The sequence below is a fragment of the Micropterus salmoides genome, unplaced genomic scaffold (assembly GCF_014851395.1).
Source record: "Micropterus salmoides isolate LMB-PRFRI ecotype aquatic unplaced genomic scaffold, ASM1485139v1 Ms_hic_scaffold_22, whole genome shotgun sequence".
NCBI lineage: Eukaryota > Metazoa > Chordata > Actinopteri > Centrarchiformes > Centrarchidae > Micropterus > Micropterus salmoides.
Window position 1 is genome coordinate 19,217,983 of NW_024041373.1, and position 22,886 is coordinate 19,240,868.

Genomic DNA, 22,886 nt, shown 5'->3' on the forward strand with positions numbered 1-22,886 from the left:
GGAAGCAGCTCCTGGAGCTTCAAACTGAAGCTACTGTAGTTTCTGCTATCTATAATGTTTGCTAATATTGTTAAAGTACATCTCTGTATGATGGAGTATCCAACCGGCTTTACTGCAGTTGGAAACTCTCCGTACTCTGTGATAATGCCAATAAAGGCGACAGTTCCAACACAGTGCACGATTCTGATTGGGAGTGACATGTTTTGTATTTACACACATAGAAATCAGTACAATTCTGGCAGTACCAGCAGATTGGATTAATGTCTTTTGCTCCAAGTGCAGTTTCCTTTGTGTTAAGAATTTGTTATGTTAAAGGGCAACTTTGGTATTTTTCAAGCTGGCGCCTATTTTACCATGTTTGTGTGTCTAAGTGACTAATGGGGAGAACAATTTTTGAAATTGCTCCAGTATTGAGCAAGCGAGCTGCAGTCGGCAGAAGCGAAACTGGGCAGTAATGTAATCTTTTTGGGCAATTGCATACCATCAAAGTACGTCCACTAAGCTCAGACTGTTATTATAAGTGTCTGACAACATTATGGAAAGGATCCCTTCAGAGATAAAAAAGTATCCTTTTTGTTTACCAGAAACAGCCACAATATTGCCCTGTTTAAAGCCACCAGACACCAATCATAGTTTTACATCTCTGGTCTTCAGTTGCCTTGATTGGTTAGTTTGTGTTTTATTGTGTGACTTTTGTGTTTAACCGTTTAAAACACCAAAGTAGCACAATAACACAAACAAACAAAAACACCAAAGTAACACATTAACTCATCAATCGTGGCAGAGGTAGACCCTGGGTAGACCAAGAACTCCCGTGTTCTGCGAGGGAAAATTTCTGTTTTTATCAAGGTAGTCTGGTGGCTTTGAAGAAACCAATATACAGTAGCTACTGCTTCTGGTTAAACAAAAAGGATCTTACAAAAAAGTCCATCTCTGTAGGGTTGTTGTCAGACACATATAAAAGCAACCTGCACCTGTCAGTGACAAAAACAAGCACTTTAGTGGATGCACTTTGACGGTGCGATTTTGCCCAGAAGGATTATGTTGCAACCTGATTTCACCTCAGCCGACTGCAGCGTGCTCACTCAATAGTGGAACAATTTAAAAATTTTTGTCCCCAGTAGTCACGTAGACACAAAAACATGGGAAAATAGGGTTGAAAAATACCTAAGTTACCCTTTAAAACAAGAATGATTATACACATATTGACAAGTATCATGAAAAGGATGCTCCAGAATGTTTATGAAATAAATAGATTTGGATTGGAAAGTAGCAAATTATTTAACCAATATTAAAACATGTTATTGTAGAACTAAAGAAGTTAAGACCTCTTTCAGTGCAGACTGCACAGTGCAGATCTCCAGCTGACAGACCAACAGTGCAGAGCTGAACACTACTGCGTGATGTGACAGTGTACTGCTGTCCATTATGTGCAAACTGCATCTTTTTAAAATATTTCACTCAACAAACTAAAATAATCCAACTGTATCTACAGTGATGGTCTCTGGCAATTTAATCAATAATTGTCTATTCATAGAGAGCTTTTGGTTTGGAAAAACAAAACTCATTATGTCACAAATTTTGCAGTGATGAACACTATCAGATATAGTGGCCTTGGTTTTAGAGTTCACTTCCCTGGATTACAAATTTAAAAAATGTGTTACACCCCCAGAGGTCTTTTGTTGATGTCCAGCTACAGTATAGCAAAATGACCCTTAAACTGGCTTCTCAAACTGATGCTTATGCTAATGCATATTTACTTTATTCTGAGATTTTCTGTTGAAATATTGTGATATTTTTGTCAATGCAATACCCCTATATCCCCAAATTAATTGTTATTTCATTCCCAAGGATTTTATATGTTAATTGGGGACATCACTAAATCTCCCATTCTACTTTTTCTATTTCTTTTTATGACACCTCAGTAGTAAACTATGTTTTGTTTTTTTGACCAAAGCCGGTAATATCTTTGGAAGCGTTTGTCTAAAATATTCAGTCAATATAAAAAAGGTTTAGACTGTCATTAGATAATTATAAGCAAATGTTTTGCGAATGTTTCAAACTTGTCCTTAGATTCTACCCAGCAAAATATTATTTGCTTCTGTTGCTCTTCATGAGGTTCCTGAGGTTTGCTGCTGCTGTTGTTTGGAAATTGTCTTTATAATGTTGTTTTCTGGTAGGATTTCTTCAGATTTATTTATCCTATCATTAAATGTGTTGTTTTTCCATTACTGCAGAAATTAGTTGTTGCATTTTCTGATGTCTGTAAATCAAAACAAGAACAATATTACCATAGCAAACCTTTGTCAAAAAAAATACAGCAAAATACCTGTTTCTCCTCTTGGTATTGATTTAAAGTTAAACTAAATGACACATTTCCATGTGTCATTTAGTAACTCCAAAATTACATTAACTGTTTGTTAGACTTTTATGTTTTTATTTTTCTGTAGTAGTTGACAGTGTAACTGTACAAGTCATGGTTTGTTTGTTTACACTAAAAGAAATTGACATATAAAAAACAATTTAGCAGTCTGTACTCAAAAGGACAGAAGCCTCATTAATCTAAAACTTCCCTCACATTAGCGAAGTTATCCATTTCAGACCGATCTTTACTCAGACTCAATAGTCATTCCAGCAGGTCCATACAGATATCAAAACTCAACAGCTAATTCTAAGTGTGTCTCACGTCTCTTGGAGCTTTGAGTTTTTTATCCTGCAGTTGCCCTGAGGAATACTGTGACCAGTTTTGTTCATGACGTTGATGCATTAGTAATATCACAGCAGGGGGTGGAGCAAATCATTCCTAGTCAGATTTGGTTTGATCAGTATCCTCATAGGGCAGAAGCCAAATCTAAAACTTCCTTCACATTAGCATAACTGTCTGATTTCGGACCCCTCTTTACTCAGACTCAATTGCCACTTCAGCAGATCCATACAGAGATCTAAACTCAACAGCTAATTCAGAGTGCGCTAGAGTTTGTTTTATGTTGTGAGCTCCCCAAGGCATACTGGGACCAGTTTTGTTCATGATGTTGATATATTAGTAATATCACAGCAGGGGAGCAAATCGTTCCTGGCCAGATTGCATTTGATCAATATCCTCAAAGGGCAGATGCCTCATTAATCTAAAACCCTCGCATTAGCGGGACTGTCCAATTCAGACCGCTCTTTACTCCAGCAGATCCATACAGAGATCAAAACTTAACCGCTAATTTGGGAGTTTGTAATGCAGTGTGCTCCCCAAGGAATATGGGGACAAGTTTTGTTCATGCGATTGATGCATTGTCACTATAAAAGGGATCTTAATTTGTAATGCATTACGTCAGGAAACACCATTGTCAAGTCTATTCACAACTTTCTGAAAGATTTTCATTTTCTTTAACATAAAGGGGTGGAGAACATTTTTATTACCTTTAGAGTACTGTTATTCTACAATTTCACAAGATTTATTTTTCCTTAATGAAACTGAAAATCTTTGTGTCAGAATTAGGGCAAGATAAAAGTTATGTTTATTTGTACAAAGAAGCACCTTTCAACAACAAGGCAAACTGCTTTACATAAAAAGGCATTAACACAAAATATAAAAGAAAGGCAGGTCAATAAAAAGGCCATAAATAAAAGAATAATATAAAACAAACTAAAATAGAAGAGTATTACTCTGTGTCATAACCGATTCAGAAATTTTTATTTACATTGATCATATTTTAGGTGACATCCAGCAAAAGTAAAAGAATTAAGTACATAGAAAGAGTAGAGATGAAAATTAGTCAATCAATCGATTAGCCAATCAACAGACAATTCAAATCAAAATCATTTTTGAAGCAAAAATGCCAAACATGCAGGATTTGCTGCATTTCTTATGTGATACTATACACTATATAGAGAGAAAGTTTTGGACTGTTGGACAGGAAAAGCTTGAAAATATCTCCTTGGGCTCTGGGATACTTTAATATACATTTTTCACTATTTTCAGACATTTCATAGTCCACACAATTAATCAATTAACCAATGAATCAAAATAGAATCTGCCGACTTACTGATACAAGTAATCATTAGATGCAGTTTTGTGTCCATCAGAACTAAGAAGATCATGGCTAAGATCAGTACTAAATGTGAGCAGTGTGGCAGACATGCTGAGAGTTGATAGTCTACCTGTGACCCATTGGTGTTTAAAGATGTGCCAGTGGATGTACTATATTATCTCCTATAGACAGGCTTATCCATTACCAGCCTTCTTGCGGTGCGAGTGAAATACTCGTATTAGGGCAACTGTGCATTCAGAGGCATCGTTCAGGACAATGAACTATAGCCAGAGAGTGACAAGCTAGAAAAATGTCCCCACTTTTCAGGCTGTACAAATGACGTTTGGCCACGATAACTCACAACTGGACACTTCATTTCAAGTCGGGAGCTGGCTGGCCAGTCAAAAGCTATTATACCATCTTCTTTATTTGTGGCCCATGGTTTTGGTAGTGGGACCATCAAATAAATACTGCTAAAATGCCACTTCAGTCAAAAATATTGGCCAATTCTTTCTCTGTCGTGACTGGGTCCGGATGGTAACCTGTTTCTGATGGTATAAACCTTTAAGAGTCTGGTGGTCGGACATCCATCAGGCCCAACAGGACCATGAGTGTCGGATATACATGCAAGTGAATAAGAGTGACCAATGCTGCTGATCCCTTGGAGCCACTCTCAAAGCATTATAGTCAAATGAATTGATTACCAATTTATCATTGGGGAATTGCTTGCTTAGAGGAATAATCTCTCACCGATAAAGAAGAAATGGCTATGAATAGATTTCAAGGATGACAATCTCTGAGGAGTAATAGTATAATTTGTCACTTGTGACAGTCTATTTGATTGTTCTCGATATTTCAGCCTGGTGGAATACTGGACAGAATCACACCGGGTTGTCAGAGCCAGGCTGAGGTGTGTGTGTGTGAATTTGTCGAGTGGTGCTTTAATACGGTAATAAGGCAGTCAGAAGAACACTTAGACTTCCTAAGGTGACAGCAGCTTTATCGTGCATCGCCTCATAAAGCCCCATCATATCTGTTTGCCACTATTATCAAATGGCTGTTTAGTGTGCTCTAGTGTGTCCATGTGTGGGTGTGTGAAAGAGACAAAAAGAGACTGGGTGAACAACCTGTGTGTGTGTGTGTGTGTGTGTGTGTGTGTGTTTTGAGGGTGATGACAAAAAGATCAGCATGAAAAGTGAGTTGATCCTTGCTGAGGGCAGAAACACTGTAAGGGCCACAAAGACTTTCAGCTTTTTATAAGAAAAATAAGCCCATCCTCCCACGCTGAAGTGAAACATTTCTCTTTTTGCTCCTATTCCCTCCTGAAGCCCAGGCAGCTGTGGTCAAACTTAGGTCAATAAAATGTCTGTCTGTCCATTGAGTTGCCGCATCTATCAAAAGATGAAAGTTTGTCTTTAAAGGAGAGATAGAATTCAGTGGGGAGAGAGTGGGTCCTTTCTGTGAGGCATGCAGGAAATTAATCAAGGAAATGGGGTTTTTGGTGTGCCTATATCACATCTAATCTATCCTTTGTCCACATGTAGCCGGCTCCAAGCCTCACCAATCAAGAGCGGCACGCTGGCTTTATGAAAAGCCACTTGTTCCCCGCATAATTGGGGGGTCTCGTTGCTGAGTTAAATGGGAGGTGGAGGTGGAGGGAGGGGCAGTCTTGTTTGCCCATGTAAAGTGTGATCCAGATAATAGCATTCTCATCAAAGGCAGCAATTACATTCATTACAACGGCGCAAGGCGCGCCTGCAAGGAAATTAAGTGGTGAGAGGAAAGAAAAGCTTAATATATACCTCCTTTATCCTATCCCCCACCTCTCAGTTCTTTTTCAAATGCTCCTCATAGAACGGGAGACCTCAAGAAAGAAACAGTCTCAGTAAGAGAAGAATAAATCTTGTCAAAGTCCCCCTTCACCTTTCTGCCTCCAAGAGGCTACCGTCTACCGTTACTATGGCTGCACTTGTCTAGGATTAAAAAGCTTTTCCAGGAGGGTAATCTCTAATGCAGCTTTTACACAAGCCCAACAAATGACACCAAGTCTTTAAAAACTGCTTAAGACCTTCTCTAAATTAAATTCCAATTTCTTTCAGGAAAGGAGGAGCAAATCAATTGTCTTGTGTGGCGTTAATCCACAAACAGCCTGTAAATCAAGCGGTTAAGAGGAGAAAATAACCTTTTCATTCAGTTCTTTTAAATGTGAATCAGAGCAAGTGGATAACACTGCAACCTTCTCCATGACAGGTGTTGTCCCACTGCCCATTCTACATGTGGCAATGTGTATATTTAAACTTGCGCATATAAATTGGGTTATCTTATAAAGGCTCAGAGTTCAAGTCAGGCCAATAGAAAATGTTAAGTATATGTGCAATTGTATCAATAGACACAAGTTTTGAATTAGCGAGTTTGATTTATATTACATTAGATCTTATGTAATTGTATACATGGCTAAAGGTAACTCATTCAACATCCAACACAATTTTTTTAAGTATGCTGTAGGAAGTAATTTCTATGCAAGCTTCCATCAGTGTGACCACAGCATTACTGGGTGTAAATGCCAGCCCTAATAGAGTATTACCTGCTCCCAGTCTCATTAATACATGCTCACTGCCCTTTAAAAGAACAGCTTAATATAATGTGCAGTGGACATGTCATTAATGAAAAATTAAGTTTGACCAATTATTCCCCTTAAGTATTTTTAGGCTTAATAAATCTGTCCTTCAAACTAAATTTCCCATTGGTTCTAACTGCAGGAAATACTTATTTGGAAATACAAAATAAGATTATTATTTTAATGATTTATATTATGGGAATTAAAAAACAAAACTATTGAAACAAATGAGAGCACTGAGAAGTGTGCACTTTGTCTTTTCGTGCCGACAAATCATTGTGGCTGTGTGTGAATTATTCAACAGGATCTGGCCCCAGTGGAAACCTGAGCATAATTAAATTGCAATAAAATAACATTAGTGTGGACAGGCTGTTAGAAGGTGATGTAATTGGCCGCTCCGCCAGTCATAGTTCAACTGATGAGGTCGACTGTCACGTCTTTCACTGGTCCTGTACATGCTGTCCCTGGGGACTGGCAGCTGACACAAACAAGACTCACTAGCCCACTGAGTTTTCCATGTATGTACTGTGACAGACATGATCGGTGTAACCCTGACAAATCAAGCCTTTTCTGTAAGGTTATGACTTTGAACAATACTAGCCTCAATGTCTTAGCTTTGTATATTGTGTCATGTGGAATACCTGTGTCTCAAAACAATGTGGTTCGAATGGGAAGTGCCTTTTCACCACTGGGACGTGTGCGCCATCTAGTGTACAGATGTAGAACTGTACTCACATGTGGACGGGCAACAGCAGGTGGACATGCAGGACCAAATGTAGGCTACCTGTCAAGAAATACTAATACTAAAATAATTCTCCAAAGTGACACACCAACACAGCATTCACAAACCCAGGTACTACACAGAATATAGTGTAAATAAGTAGATGCATTTTCAACACCAAACAAGTGACTCATGTTACAAAGTAAAGAATTCCCTGGTAGCAGGTTTACATTACTGCTGTAATTCTACTGCTCTGACAGTTGTAGTTGTAATGTGGTAAAAGGATACAGTAGCCTCACTCAGCTTGCTCGTTCATCATCTTCTCCTCAGTGGTTTTCCTACAACTTTGACACAAATGGGGCAATGTGATCTTCACCAAGCTACTGGTAAATTATTAATTGTGATAAAACATGAATGAGTCAATAGCTTTTGAAAGTAATGTGATTATTGTGCCTCATTTGCCACTTGCGCATAATTGCTAGCTGTACATCTGAAAGTGTGTCATGTCACGTATGTGAGTGGATATGCTATCAGTTAACTTCATTAGCTGCTGGCAAGAGATGGGTGTTTCAAATCCACGTCTGTACAAAAATGCCACTGTACTCTGATGAAAAAGTGCATTGTTGAAGGTGTAGCGTAGCCTAATATACACTTTTCTTAATTACTAGTACCGAAGTTGCTAAAAAGAGACTGTAGAAAACAGGTTTCTTCAAGTATAAGACAACACTTGAACATTTAGATAATGATACTAAGCTCACTTTTAGAAACAAGTTTGTTCTCTTAATATTAAAATTGTTGCATATTTTATCAGAAAACCAATAACACAATAACATCACTTTCAGGGCCGCTTAAATGCATCTGTGCGGGGAGAAATGTGTTTTTTTAGCTAAGTTAGTTGCATACAGTCTGTCTGTTTGTAAAGCACAGCTTCACACATGTATTTTTGGAAACATGCATTTTAAGTAAGTGACCTGCCCTTCCTGCGACGCTTACATATAGGTCATAAACTATAGTAGGCCTACTTATTTGCAAATAATACATTATTTAAGATAAACTGTACCTTACCCAGAACGTTGTTGGGCCTTCAAAACAATCAAAATTGATAACTTAGATCTTCCGGGACAGAAAGAAGGCAAGCTTTGTCGATTCATATTGTACTTTACAAATGCTGAATAATAATGTTTTTAATAATATGTGAGCAACTGTACAGCTTTTTATTTTGACCACAGTTGCAGCTTTAGTGTTGGGAACCTTTCTTCGCGGGTAAGTGGATCTCGCGGCGGGGAGGCTTTTACCGGTGCACACAAGGTGAACTTTCACCCCTCAGACTGGTTTATTGTTTTGATATAACAGGTTGCTGTTTTGTGTGAATTGTAGCAAGTGGGTCGACGGGAAGAACATTTCACAACTTGCAGTACCTGTTGAGGATTTACTCAAACGCGTACAGACAATGTAAATAATGACGGTGTTGACCAGATAACGGCGTTTCTGTTGACAAAGATGCTTCGTCCAAGATAAGCTAACGTTAGCTGTCTGGCTAATGTAGCGTACGTAGCTTTGGTAACAACATGACGATGGTGAGAAGCGGTTTGTAGAAGCGACCGACCAGACATCGGATCGCGCCGATTTCCTGCTTGTCAATCACATATTTTCAGGATTGTTCTGTCTGGAAAGCCACAAAACGGCGTTTCCAGCCAAACAAACAACACTGGTTTATTTAACGTTAGCCGACAAGTTATCTCCGGAGAGGTAGGTGTAAGCAGAGGTGTAAGTTAATGTTACGTTTACGTTAGCGTTACATCTCTGAAAAATCAGCCAACGTTAGCTAACGTTGACGATGGTGCTTCTTATATTTATATATTTATATATATTTCCTGACCCCATGCCGATTCATCTTTGCTCTTCAGGAATTGTGGTTGGTTGGACAATTACATCACTTTCTTTCAATGGGAGAGGAAAAGCCAGACACGCTTGACTTTGTGAAGGATTTCCAGGAGTATCTGAGCCAGCAGACTCAACATGTCAACATGATATCAGGCTCCGTCAGCGGCGTCAAGGAGGCTGACGAGCTGCCACCAGGTTACTGGCTATGTTTCATGTACTCTTTACAACCCTTTCATGTAAATTCATCAGTTTTTAAGAGTCTGGGGTTGGTGCAATTTGATTTAGGCAAACAGCTGACATAACGTTATTCATCATTAACAGAATTTGCATCGCATTCATTTGATGAATTGTCATAGAAAGTAACTGCTGAGTAATCAGGCAGGGTCATCCTTATTCACATGCTCCTTCAATAAGTCTGTGATAAATGTTATTGTATACAGTTAAGCACAACAAATGTAACTGAAGTGTTGGACTACATGTAGTCAGCAACAGTGTTCATGAAAATAATACACACTACACACAAACACTGCTGAATCATTGTTTATAATTAAAGTTTCTATGGTATGTCATTTCCTGCTAATGTTCGTGTTTTCAGATTGCAGTCAGAATGGACTGGATCACCCCTCAGTGGACATGTCACTGGAGGACAGCTCAGGGATCCTGGTGGACGGTTTTGAGAGGACGTATGACGGAAAGCTCAAGTGCCGCTACTGCAACTATGCCACGAGAGGCACAGCAAGACTCATTGAGCACATCCGAATTCACACAGGTAAGTGTTAATAGTTAATTTTCAGGGGATAGCACTGACTCTGTTTTGTTACTTAGCCTGTTTTCCTCAATTAAACAGGAGAGAAACCTCACCGTTGCCACCTCTGCCCATTTGCTTCAGCCTACGAGCGTCACCTGGAAGCCCACATGCGATCACATACAGGCGAGAAGCCTTATAAATGTGAGCTGTGCTCCTTCCGGTGCAGTGATCGTAGCAATTTGTCGCACCATCGCCGTCGACGCCACAAACTCCTGCCAATGAAAGGTGCTCGCTCACTTTCCCATAAGAAGATGCTGAGTGTTTTACAGAAGAAGGCCAGCTCACTGGGCTATGGCCGCCGACTCCTCATCAACTTCAGCCCCCCTTCTATGGTGGTGCACAAGGCTGACAATGTGAACGACTTCTCCCATGAGCTCCCCCACTTACGTCAGGAGACCTATGATAGTCAGAGTCGAGGAGTCGAGGACGGACACACAACAAATCAAAATCACCATCATCATGACATGGTTATGGATAACCCCCTGAACCAACTGTCCACCCTGGCAGGCCAGTTGGCCAGCCTCCCTTCAGAGTCCCAGGCCCAGACTCAACCTCCTATGTCTCCAGGAGCAGAGTCTATCGTTGATGAGAAGCCCTTCCTCATCCAGCAGCCCCACCCTGCCACAGCTCCTGTGGCTGTCACGGCCAGCATGGTCCATGCCTCCTCCTCCTCCCCAATCACTCCAGAGCCCCGGGCTCCTCCCCACAGCAATTGCAGCCCTGGAGGGGGACCCTGCAGCGAGCACAGTGGGCGTACCAGCACCCCTAGTATCTCCAACAGCCAACCCAGTACACCGGCCCCGGTCCTGTCCGCCCCACTCCAGGACCCCCACATGCTGCATCACTGTCAGCACTGTGACATCTTTTTTCCTGACAACATCCTCTACACCATTCACATGGGCTGCCACGGCTACGAGAACCCATTCCAGTGCAACATCTGTGGCCACAAGTGCAAGAGCAAGTATGACTTTGCCTGCCACTTTGCCCGTGGGCAGCACAAGTAATGTATGACAACTTTGAAAGAACTTTTAATGAACAGCTTTGTTTTATTAATACCATAGTAATTTTATTTATTGGTCTTTTACTTGGCTTTGATGTAGCCTAGCCTTTGAAAGTTGTACTTACACCAGTAAATGTCAACATTCAGATGGTTTTATTTTTTATGGTGCCCATTTGAGTGTATTATAAAGGGATGATCAGTGTTTTCAACAGGTTGAGAATTTATTTGTGGTGGTGCTGGGAGTTGGATACATGTGCTGTCATAAATCAGAATAAAACTTACAATATATATTAGAATATTCCTTGAATTTGGTTTGTCTTTTGGGTTTGGATTTTAATTAGCATAGTTAAAAATGTATTTCTGTTTTTATGTTGTTAAATACATGAACTTAACTCATTGGCAAACTTTTCAAATCTCTCTCTGTCAAAGGAAATACAAGGCCACGCTAAGTTAACTGACAGAAATTGCTTTCATTGTACCTATCTAAAGCAAGTAGATAGGTACTGTTTTATGCAGGTTAAATGGCCTCATATTGGACTGAGCTGAATGAAAGCCAGTGGCTATTGGAAGGAATTAATTTAGCAATCTAAACACAACTTATGAATAAAGCAGCCATGCTATGGGCAGAGTACATATTTTGGGGAGACCACACGCATGTAGTTGCGAGTGGGCAACCCAAATAAATTCTCAACACTCCTGGAGCTGTGTTTCACAGGAGTGAAACTGTTGGCCTAGAGTGATCTTACTTAAGCCTTATTGAAATTATTTCAGTGCTTGGTGCATTACTACTATTTCTTTGCAGTGCCTGACATAGTCACTTTCTTGTGTGTCCAAGATAGGACTGTTATTTTTAAGATTAATAGATATTATTACAATATCTTCATGTTACTGTACTGGATAGGCCCGGAACCTTAGAAAAGAAGTTTGGCCATTTAAGTTTTCTATGATCGCCATGATTTTCTGTTTTTTGCCAAAATTCTGCTCCATGACTGCTGCTAAGAAACTTTGGGATCAAAACTATATGGATGGCATCCACAGTAAAACTGGCCAAACTTTGTGTCAGTTGTTTTTGCTCAACTAGCTGAGTTGGTAAACTATATTTTGTAGAGATCGTGTTATTTTGAAGTCCCTCAACACAGTGCCCTTCTTTGACCGGCATCACGGTACCTTTTACTCATTTTGTTTACACTGTTTGCATATTCTTTTAATTACTTCATGTCACATTGTAATATTTTGAAATTGTATGAAGTCACTTTGAAATCCAGTGTCTCTATATTTGGGACAGAGTCACCAAGTCTTGTGTCTCATGTGAACACTTTCAGAATTGCCACGTAGCACTGGGGATGCCAATTTTTACAAACACTGAGATTCCCCATTTATCAGATGGATCCCTGTGCTTTTCCGAATATTTACTGAGTATTGTATTCTGAGTGGTTGGATAAATGTTCAGTGTCAAAAAAGCATAATCATGCTGCAGTAAGACTGCTACTTTAGCACAATTGTTCTTTGTCTTGGGTACTGTTGTCTGTTGCGTAGCAACATGCGTGGAGAACATAGTTACTGTTTATAGGACCACCTCCTTGTCACCATGCTTACCAGTAAGAGGGGCATCCAGCAATGACTGCCTTATGTTCTCTGTGTGTTGTAGGTTCATAGGTAATGGTGAATGTTGAAGCCTTTTGGCGATTACTCTCTCCCTCTTGGATGGCAAATCATTTTATTGTAACATGGATTAATCAAACTAATTTATAAGTAAAGTGTTTTCTAACTGACCTGCACCTTGTCTTTTGTTTTCCTTTTCTCCATCTTTGTATTCAGGAACTCAGTAACAGCAATGTTACTCTTATTATGAGGTGTTTATATTTAATGTTCATTTAAGAGTGTGACATAATGAAATACACAAACACAGATCGTTGATGCTTTTAATCAGGTAATGTGATAAAGAGAAAAGAAATGAGAATAATTCAGTGTCACAATGAACAGCATGGCAAGAGCTGTAATGATTGGTAAGTATGATTGTAGAAGCTCATTGCAGCATCAGGTTAGGCCTTGATCTGCTCCTGAGTCTCTTCTTCCTTTTTCTCAGGGTCTGGCAAAGAGAAACAGTGAAATGTCTTTAATTGTAATGTTTACTTGAGATCATTAGATCACAATGACGTTTCTTACTGCTAACCTAACCTTTGAGTTGGATGGGGCCCAGGACCAGAGTTTGGCTGTCGTGTTCTGACCCCAGGTCTCTGGCCATACGTTTTTGGCAGCCACGGCGGCAGCGGGAATTGTAGTCCGAGGCTGGGCATATCAGGACCTTGCACTGGACGTACACTGACTCTGTGGCTCGCAGAAACTGGAAGGCCTTAAATGTGAAACGGGCATAGGCACGGGTGCCAGTGATGTAGGCCTGGTAGGTGTTGTCCACGGGACATCTAAAGGTGAAACAGACAGTTTTACTGGACAATACCAGTACTATGCATGTGTAACATTAACCGAAGAGCAAGGTCCACCAAGTGCTTCATTTTTAAAAATATTTGGCAGTAGTAAAAAGAAGTATTCAGATCTCCTACTTAAGTAAAAGTCCACAAGGTAAAAATACTCATTAAATACATTAGAGGTTAACGTCCCACACTTAACTTAAATATCAAAAGTAAATGTACTAGTTCTGTAAAGAAATGCCCCTTCAATTACACAATATTACATTTTACATTATAAGATAATTCTGATGCATCAATGCATAAGCAGCATTTTACTGTTGCAGCTGGTCAAGGTGGAGCTACTTTTAACTACTTCATGTATGTGGGTAGTCTAGTCTAGTGCAACTATGAGGATCCGGCCTCCTCCAGAGTTACCAGATAAATCTGGGGTGTTGTGAGATGGTTATTGGGATAGGGGAGGAAGCAAGTTCTGTAACACAAAGTTGGGGTTTAATTACTTAATCCACACTGCTTGTGGGCAGCAATGAAGCAAGTCACACTCTTATCTTACCCGTTACGGACAAGGTAGTAAGCTCTGGACTGGAAATCATGGGGTGATGGTGAGGCCACACACGTGTCAAGATAGAGGACCAGGGTGTTGTCACCCCTCCTTAGGTCCACTTGGACATACAGGTTCTGGTTGAGTGTCACCTCGTATGGAACTTGAGTCACCTGAGAGTATATGCAAAACGTCAGAATGGTGTGCAAGAGAAACGTTCTGTACAAACAGTCACCCCTTTACTACCCAAACACACCTTATAGTAGAAGCTGCTGGATGTGTAGAAGTCCATGCTGGTATTGAATCTGCCTGTGCCTGTAATGCTGCTGTTATCACGATGATGGACAAGGTACATAATCTGGGCCACTGAGTCCTGCTCCATTCGACAGCCCACGTTCAGCTTCAAGTGAGACTGGCGTGTGATCTCTCCAGAGTTGGTGGTGTAGGCACGAACAGTGTTGGTGTACACAACTCTGCCATTCTGAAACTGGTCAAATTATAAGAAAAGTGTAAGATATTGAAAAATAGTCAGACTCAAGATTCCACTGACATCTGCATCCATGTCCTTGATAATACAGTAAGAGAAAATTATTAGGATATACTGTATATTGTTAATGTTTTCCAGAAGATGATGAGTTGACTACCTTCCGAACGTTGCCACAAGTGTTTATGGGGAAACTGAAGACCACCTGATAGCTGGAAACCTGGGGTCTGCAGAGCGGGTCATTCAGGTAGAGACTGTGGCCGTCGTAGCCGAGAGAATTCAGATAAGTCCTCTCAATCACAATGTTCATGTTGTCTGAGGAGCAGTCTACTCTACCTGTCGAAGGACCATGTTTACAAGTTATTTACAACAGCTTGAATTGCTTCTAGGATGATTTATGATCTAAGATTACTGTGTTTTAAGCCATGCTAGCGGTAAGGTTCTAAGCTATGTTGGTAATTGGTTTTGCTTTCCACAACTTTGTCCAAAAATCACCAGAGGATGAAATCCTACTGACTACTAATATTTCCCGTAGCATCACCATGAGGTTAACATTTGTGGTTTTGAATAAAATGCCTTGACATCTATTGAGTGGATTTCACTGAAATTTGGTACAGACATTCATGTCCCCACCAGAATGAACTGGTGATCCCTTCACTTTCCAGCGCATCAGTAGGTCAAAATTTATATTTGCCTAATGCTTTTATTTATGACCAAATACCTGCAAACTGAATGCCATTAACATCTGTCTCAGATGTATTTTATGTTACTTTGTGTTGTACTAAATTAAGATTGCAAACATTATGTGCTAAAACATTATATTTGTGAGGGAGTTCACATTCTGATGTTTGATTTACAGTATTATGGAGATTTTAGCATGTATCATTACAAGTGCTCGATCCTACATTACTCACAATGCAACCAATGGCATCTTTTTGTTAGACCCTCCCAGCATGATCTTACATCTTTCAATCTCCTTGCCCCCCTGTTTGTAATGCAGGATTTCTGTGATAAATTTGTTGTCTCCAGCATCATTTCCTATGACTTTAAAAAGTATTACAAGCACTGTAGATACTATACATTGTTTTCACAGGAGCTAAGTCAGTCCGCAAGAAATATTTAACACACATATAATAGACGTCTTATACACATTTTAAAGTTACAATAATTGTACCTGAACTTGATGGCAGAGAGCTTATGAAGTCTGCACTGAACCCTCGTCCTACCACAGAACCATCAGTCCGGAAGAGCACCGTCATGTAGTTGGAGGATGAGTAGAAAGAATTCAGACTTGTGTTGCACACTTTCCCCAGATATCGTGAGCTAACAGATGGCCCATCGTAGACTGAAATGTAGTCACAGGAGCAGCAGTTCTCCAATCTGTTTTTTAAAAGAGAGGATAAAGGCCATACATTAATTTACTAATTCTATTGGTAGGCATTTTTTAAAAGTTAATAATATTCTTGCTGTATATCATTTCTGTCACAATTTTTCCATTTTGTATTTCACATAATAATTAAGCTCATTTATACTTATGATCTATAAGATCCCCAGGTCTATTCATAACTCACTGCAGGTACGTGAACGACAGGAAGATTCTTTGGTCAAATGCAGCTCTCAGCTGCCAGACACAGTAGGCATTGTCGTAGTAATAGTAGGGGTGGTTCGGGCTGGAGAAGGTGCCAGAGCCAAAAAGAGAGCCTCCACACGGGCCTGCTGAAAGTGGACAAAATAACATGAGTATCATTGCAGTGAACTGTTTGCAGCAGGTTCATTTTGCACACCGTGAATCCTACCTGTGGTTGGCATGTCAGTCGTGACTTGGCAGTAGGCTGTTAAAAAACAGTCAACAAAAACATGAATTTCAGTATAATCTTTGGGTGGAAACTGTGATCAAAGTGTGCTGAGCTTTGAATGACATGAGACTTACAGTAGTAGTCATAACAACAATTTCCATTGTATTGACAAGAGCTTGAGCAGGAGCAGCTTCCCATATACCGGCCACAGTTGTACTGACACGAGGGCTGAGCTGAGAGACAAGAGAGAGTATTAAAACATTTCAGTAATTGATGATGCGTTTTATTCTGTCACATATAGGTTGTTGAAAGGTTTTCATACCTGTGTTGACAGGTATGTCAGTGGTTGACAGGCAGTAAGCTACATGACAGAGAAAAGAGAATAAAGTGACTGACCATTTCTATTAATTTCTGAAACTGACTCTTTTTGGACGTTTAGCATAAAAGAATATACAGAAGTGACCTGCCAAAACAGAATCAAACACAAAAACTCAAGTGAGATTTAAACCCCATGACGTGGACACTTTAAATGTCTATAGAACTGTGAATCTTTAGGCTTTTATCTTTTATTTATCCTTATGGTTACTGCTTTAAACAAAAAAATAAATACAAAAAAGTTTCTGCATTTGTATTAAATTTGTATCACTGCACCGTCAATTTCTATGGAAACTTTGAATGACATTGGAGTAGTGCATTTCAGTGTGATGCACAATGCTTTATGTAGAAACTGTGATCAGAGTGTGCAGTGGCTTTTGTGCTGTGCTTTGAGGAACATGAGACTTACAGTGGTAGTCATAACAACAGTTTCCATTGTATTGACAAGAGCTTGAGCAGGAGCAGCTTCCCATATACCGGCCACAGTTGTACTGACATGAGGGCTGAGCTGAGAGACAAGAGAGAGTATTAAAACATTTCAGTAATTGATGATGCGTTTTATTCTGTCACATATAGGTTGTTGAAAGGTTTTCATACCTGTGGTGACAGGTATGTCAGTGGTTGACAGGCAGTAAGCTACATGACAGAGAGAAGAAAATAAAGTGATTACAATCTTTAACACCTCATATTGCTTGGGGTTGAGGGGACTGTGTCCGACCATTACTTTCCGAAACTGACTCTTTTTGGACAATGTTTAGCATAAAAGAATATACAGAAGTGACCTGCCAAAACAGAATCAAACACAAAAACTCAAGTGAGATTTAAACCCCATGACGTGGACACTTTAAATGTCTATAGAACTGTGAATCTTTATGCTTTTATCTTTTATTTATCCTTATGGTTACTGCTTTAAACAAAAAAATAAATACAAAAAAGTTTCTGCATTTGTATTAAATTTGTATCACTGCACCGTCAATTTCTATGGAAACTTTGAATGACATTGGAGTAGTGCATTTCAGTGTGATGCACAATGCTTTATGTAGAAACTGTGATCAGAGTGTGCAGTGGCTTTTGTGCTGAGCTTTGAGGAACATGAGACTTACAGTGGTAGTCATAACAACAGTTTCCATTGTATTGGCAAGAGCTTGAGCAGGAGCAGCTTCCCATATACCAGCCACAGTTGTACTGACATGAGGGCTGAGCTGAGAGACAAGAGAGAGTATTTAAACATTTCAGTAATTGATGATGCGTTTTATTCTGTCACATATAGGTTGTTGAGAGATTTTCATACCTGTGGTGACAGGTATGTCAGTGGTTGACGGGCAGTAAGCTACATGACAGAGAGAAGAAAATAAAGTGATTACAATCTTTAACACCTCATATTGCTTGGGGTTGAGGGGACTGTGTCTGACCATTTCTATTACTTTCCGAAACTGACTCTTTTTGGACAATGTTTAGCATAAAAGAATATACAGAAGTGACGGGCAGTAAGCTACATGACAGAGAGAAGAAAATAAAGTGATTACAATCTTCAACACCTCGTCTTGCTGTAGAACACACATTCTGATACAGATGTTTGCTCTGCAACTGTAAACAAAAAATAGTATTCCACCATGTCCATATAAGCACTGAGGAAATTGACAGACTTGATTGTTTCAGCAAGAGAGGGATGCAGAACCTGAATACTGTTGATTCGTTCAGTTGGCACTTACAGTGGTAGTCATGGCAGCAGTTTCCATAGTATTCACAAGTGCTTGAGCAAGAGCAGCTTCCCATGTGCATGCCACAGTTGTAACGACATGACGGACCAGCTGAGAGAAGACATTCACTTTATAGCAAGATTACTTCAACTAAAATGTACTTTTTTCTTTTATGGAACTTTGATTTAGAGAAATTCAAGTACCTGTTACTGGTGCAGATGTGGATAAACAGTAATCTGTATAACAGAAATTACATTGGTTGATATATGAACCCAAATCACTATTTTGACCAACCACCAAGTCTTCAGATTTTTTGTTGCCTTTACCCGAGTAAAGTTAACAATACAAGAATGTAAAAATACTCTGTGACAAGTAAAAATCCTATATTGTAATATATTACATTATTTATTAATTAATACTGTTGCATCAATACATCAGCAGAATTGTACTTTTATAGTTGGTTGAGTTTGAGCTAGTTTTAACTTTTTTATTTAGTCCAATGGGACCTAGGGGTAGGACCCCTTCCAAAGGGTCACAATATATGTAATATATGTCAGAAAAGAAGAAAAAACCCAATTCTGCTACATAAGTTTATTTTCATATTTTTTACACTATTTTAATCTTTGCTTTGGTCCGGCAAGTCCGACACTTTCCAGCATTGCTTACCTTTATAGTCTGGACAACAGTTTCCTCTGTATTCACAGCTTGATGAGCAAGAACAGCCTGCAACCTGGTAGCCACAGTTGTATCTGCAGGATTCTTCAGTTGCAGAAAGAACAAAAAAACAAAACAATTCCCATCAGTGAAATCGCACAGTTTCAGTCCATCTCTACATGGTTGTAATGTGTAATTGTGTTTTAAGGCTATTGAAATATCATTAAAATGGGGACACTGCATATTGTGTAAAACGCATAAACATTTTGGTCGGCATAATCATTGTGACTTACCCACAACTCGGTATTCAGCAAGAAATCCTGAGTAGCTAATAATGCTGTCACTCCTGAAGCGCACAGTCAAATAAGCACCAGTAGAGTGGAATGTGGTAATGTTGGTGGTACTGGTACTGTTGCCACACACCTTCCCCAGAAACCTGCTACTGGTGCTTGAGCCATCGTAGACGTAAATGGCATCATATCCACAAGTTGGGTGATTCTCAATGCTTTGAAAAGAGCAAAAGAAGAACAAAGGTTTGGAAATAAAGAGACAATACAGCAACAGCAGTTAGTGATCAGTGGGGCCCCCTGCATATGCTTACTTTACATCAAGTAACTTCAGCTGCACGAATTGTCTGCCTGGATTGATGAACCATGTACAGTCTGCGTTTACCGGGTACTTGCTTGGATAGTTGGGGCTGGAAAAAGTGCCACTGCTTCCATACAGGTAGCCACCACAGCGTACACCTGAAGAAACACAGGATCAGGACAATTGAAGAAATTACTAATAAAGAACGGGTAAATAACAAATAAATGGCAAGATGAAAATTAAAATACAATAACATTAATGAGAAACATAGTAATAAATAATTACACAAATAATAAAACATTTTGTGCTGCAGAGAATTTTAACAACAATTTTTACAGAAAGCAAACTGTATTTGTTGAGATTATATTTTGACTTAATTTAGATCTGGAAAGAAACAACTGCTTATTTTTAATAAGTCATGTCAAATTCTTCAATTCTGAATGTGAAATACCTCAAATGTATTTATTCAAAAAATATTCATTGGTATCTATGCCAGTTACATCTGTCTGATTATCTCTACTGACATTAACTAAACCTTTTACAATGGTTCTGTGACGGTGAGCTTACAGTTTGTACAAGAATTCACAAGTCATTTCAGTGCTGACATGGATGGGTTATTAAAGATAAGTAAATCTTCTCAGGTACCAGTGGAATTGTTGTAGTGTGATTACTGTTCTATTCCTGCAAGTTAAAAAAAACTTTAAATACATATCCATATATATTCAGATATATATATTAGAAAAGAAACAGAACGATTATTATGCTTCTTATTTTGGTGGTATTTATCTTACCTGCTACAGCAGAACCAGTTACATCATCTGTGTATGTTGCATCAGGAACTGATGTTTCTTAAATGACAAAAAAATATTAAAAAACAGAGAGATATAACACTTAAAGGTAAGTATAAACACATTCTGTAACTCAGATCAAAGACACACTTTAGTTAGCCTGATAATCACATCTTTCCTCTTTTAATACACCAGATTTACTAACAACCCCAATAAAAAGTACTAAATTGCGTGTGCATTCTAAAATATTGCACCTGTTATGGGTGATTAACTAAGAATTATTGCATAGATGTGTCTGTAGCGCCACGCAACTTTCTAAATTCTTCCATCTCACAAAGAAAAGAAGTCAGGTCTAAACAAAATTTGCTTTATTAGCATGAATGTTAATACAACAGTGTTGCCAAAGCTTCAAGGAAAATACAAAAAAATAAATAAAATTAAATTAAATAATTTTATTTCTATATATTGGATGTGGAATAATATTATTTATATTATATTATAATATTTTTCTTTCATTACGGTTGTGTCTCCTTCTCACAGCGATAACAGCAGCCAGCAACACTTGGCGTTTGCACCTTCCTTTCAAACGTATTAAATACAGACGCTATTGCACTCACATGACATTGCTTTTAGGCTTGTTAGATCCCATTGCGTGTAGTAAATAAAGGTATTTTCATGTTACCCTCCCATTACTTTTCCAATAAAATTGAAACACCCCAAATTGCATATTCATTAAGGCAAAAGTAGTAAATGAACAACAGGTGCTATCTTGCACTTTTGGAAGATGTCGTTCTGCATGCACGCCGTTAGTAGATCAGCTTACATGTTAATTTGCTGGTGATATCACGTTTGCACACGTTTTTACTCATACAAGCCTTTAGTAAATCTGGCCCTCGGGTTAATAGCGCTGATTTAGCTGAAACTGTTGGCTAAAACCATGTGAAATCAACAACACATCAATCAAGCGATACAGTCGGGGCATTTTGGTTCTTTTTATTTTAGTGGTAGTTTTTTGTACCTGGAGATTCTGGTGTTTCTGAATTCATTCCATCAGTCGTTTGGAAGCGATCAGCACCTGATGTATTGTGAAAAAAACAAACAAATAGGACAAAAGGTCTGAGTACATAAGCCACTTAAAGACCAGTGACAGCCTAAAATCCTGTCATGGAAAGTAAATATACAAACGCATAGATACGGAATTACTAACAACTAAACCTAAAAATACAAAAGCAAGACTGAAAAAAACACTATCCAAAACCAAATAGACAAACATTACAATAAGAAAATAGTGGACAATACCTCGCACTCCATATGAGGTGATCACGCTGCAAAGAACCAAGAGAGTCCACATGATGAATTCTTTCTGCATCCAACTTGCTTCAGATGCTGAACACAGCAGCTTTTATAGCCAGCAGCCAAATTCGACACTTTAATAAAGTGCCCATAAAGTTTCTGATGCCACCAATAGTGATAGTGATAGATTACTCTGTAATAATTGTGCCTGAGAAACACACACTTGGTTAACTATCATAAAGAGTACACAAAGATTGTTAACCTCTAGATTCAGGATTTTAAAGTATGTGCTTAGGACATCCAGTATGTTAGAACTTGATGAGGGTTTTGGGGAACTTACAAAGGAGAAGATAATAAAATCTCCACTATAATGAGCTTACATAACTGGCATCTACTACAGTAATGTGACCCCATGACTCCTGCTGCATCCTTTTACAGTGAAATAGTATGAACATCAAACATTTGTACTAATATTGATGTAGTTTCATGTATTTTAAAGCCTGGAAAATTTTCAAAAAAAAGCTAGTTAAACCTCAGCAGCTTATATGCATCCAAAATGTTGTTTGTCCTGTAAACATGCCATATACAGTAAACAAATCAATGCTTTTAATAATTAAAAAAATGATGCAGCTGAAGACTTTTTCATAGATTCTTTCACATATTCTTAAAATACTTGTGTGTTGGGTGATCACATTTCTTGGCAAATAATCTTATGCTTATAGGCTCTAAAGATGGCCAGATCAATCGGTCAGTCCACCAATTTGGTCCAGACTGAAATACTTCCAACAACTGTTGAATTCATTACCAAGAAATCACAGACATTCATGGTGCCCAGATGGTGATTCCTACTGACTGATAACCTTGATACCCTAACTTTTCATGTAGTGCCACCAAGTCCAGGTATGCTTCAGTTTTATATTCTTCAAGCATTTCTTAAATCTCTAGCACTGCACCTTGTATTAGTTCTAAATAATCAAATAATTCATTAGTTACAAATAAAGATAGAATTTGGCTGTTTTAGGGGTTGATGGGCATAAAGATGTTCTTTAAAATGCTTGGAATCCACCAGCTATTTCCAGAAGAAACGCCTAAAATAAAATACCCAAAATGAATCAGGAATAACTCCTCAACCATTTGGCCTAGATCTAGGTCTAGGTCTCTGCATTATCTGGTCTCCTTTGAAAGGTCA

General features: G+C 38.9%; 2 protein-coding genes across 3 annotated transcripts; one reads left to right on the forward strand and one right to left on the reverse strand.

Moving 5' to 3' along the window:
• The first annotated feature begins 8,656 nt into the window (after positions 1-8,656).
• On the forward strand, positions 8,657-12,825 carry ikzf5 (IKAROS family zinc finger 5). The gene is made up of 4 exons (XM_038737767.1): positions 8,657-9,109; positions 9,268-9,439; positions 9,840-10,013; positions 10,092-12,825. Exons 2-4 carry the CDS (start codon positions 9,307-9,309, stop codon positions 11,054-11,056), a joined length of 1,272 nt encoding a protein of 423 aa, XP_038593695.1. The 5' UTR covers positions 8,657-9,109; positions 9,268-9,306; the 3' UTR covers positions 11,057-12,825.
• A 135-nt stretch (positions 12,826-12,960) lies between these two features.
• On the reverse strand, positions 12,961-21,786 carry cuzd1.2 (CUB and zona pellucida-like domains 1, tandem duplicate 2). Of its 2 annotated transcripts, none has more exons than XM_038737769.1 (22): positions 21,704-21,786; positions 21,423-21,479; positions 20,408-20,464; positions 19,630-19,774; positions 19,322-19,533; positions 19,041-19,133; positions 18,578-18,610; positions 18,387-18,485; positions 17,966-18,004; positions 17,778-17,876; positions 17,272-17,310; positions 17,084-17,182; positions 16,622-16,660; positions 16,434-16,532; positions 16,300-16,335; positions 16,075-16,216; positions 15,678-15,883; positions 14,664-14,839; positions 14,276-14,506; positions 14,032-14,192; positions 13,231-13,475; positions 12,961-13,141 (listed from the first exon to the last, which is right to left on the reverse strand). In XM_038737769.1, the coding sequence occupies exons 1-22, from the start codon at positions 21,771-21,773 to the stop codon at positions 13,095-13,097; spliced, it is 2,424 nt and encodes an 807-aa protein (XP_038593697.1). In that variant the 5' UTR covers positions 21,774-21,786; the 3' UTR covers positions 12,961-13,094. The 2 variants fall into 2 exon arrangements, with proteins under 2 accessions (XP_038593697.1, XP_038593696.1); XM_038737768.1 differs by having other exon boundaries at positions 16,075-16,219.
• Positions 21,787-22,886: the final 1,100 nt, after the last annotated feature.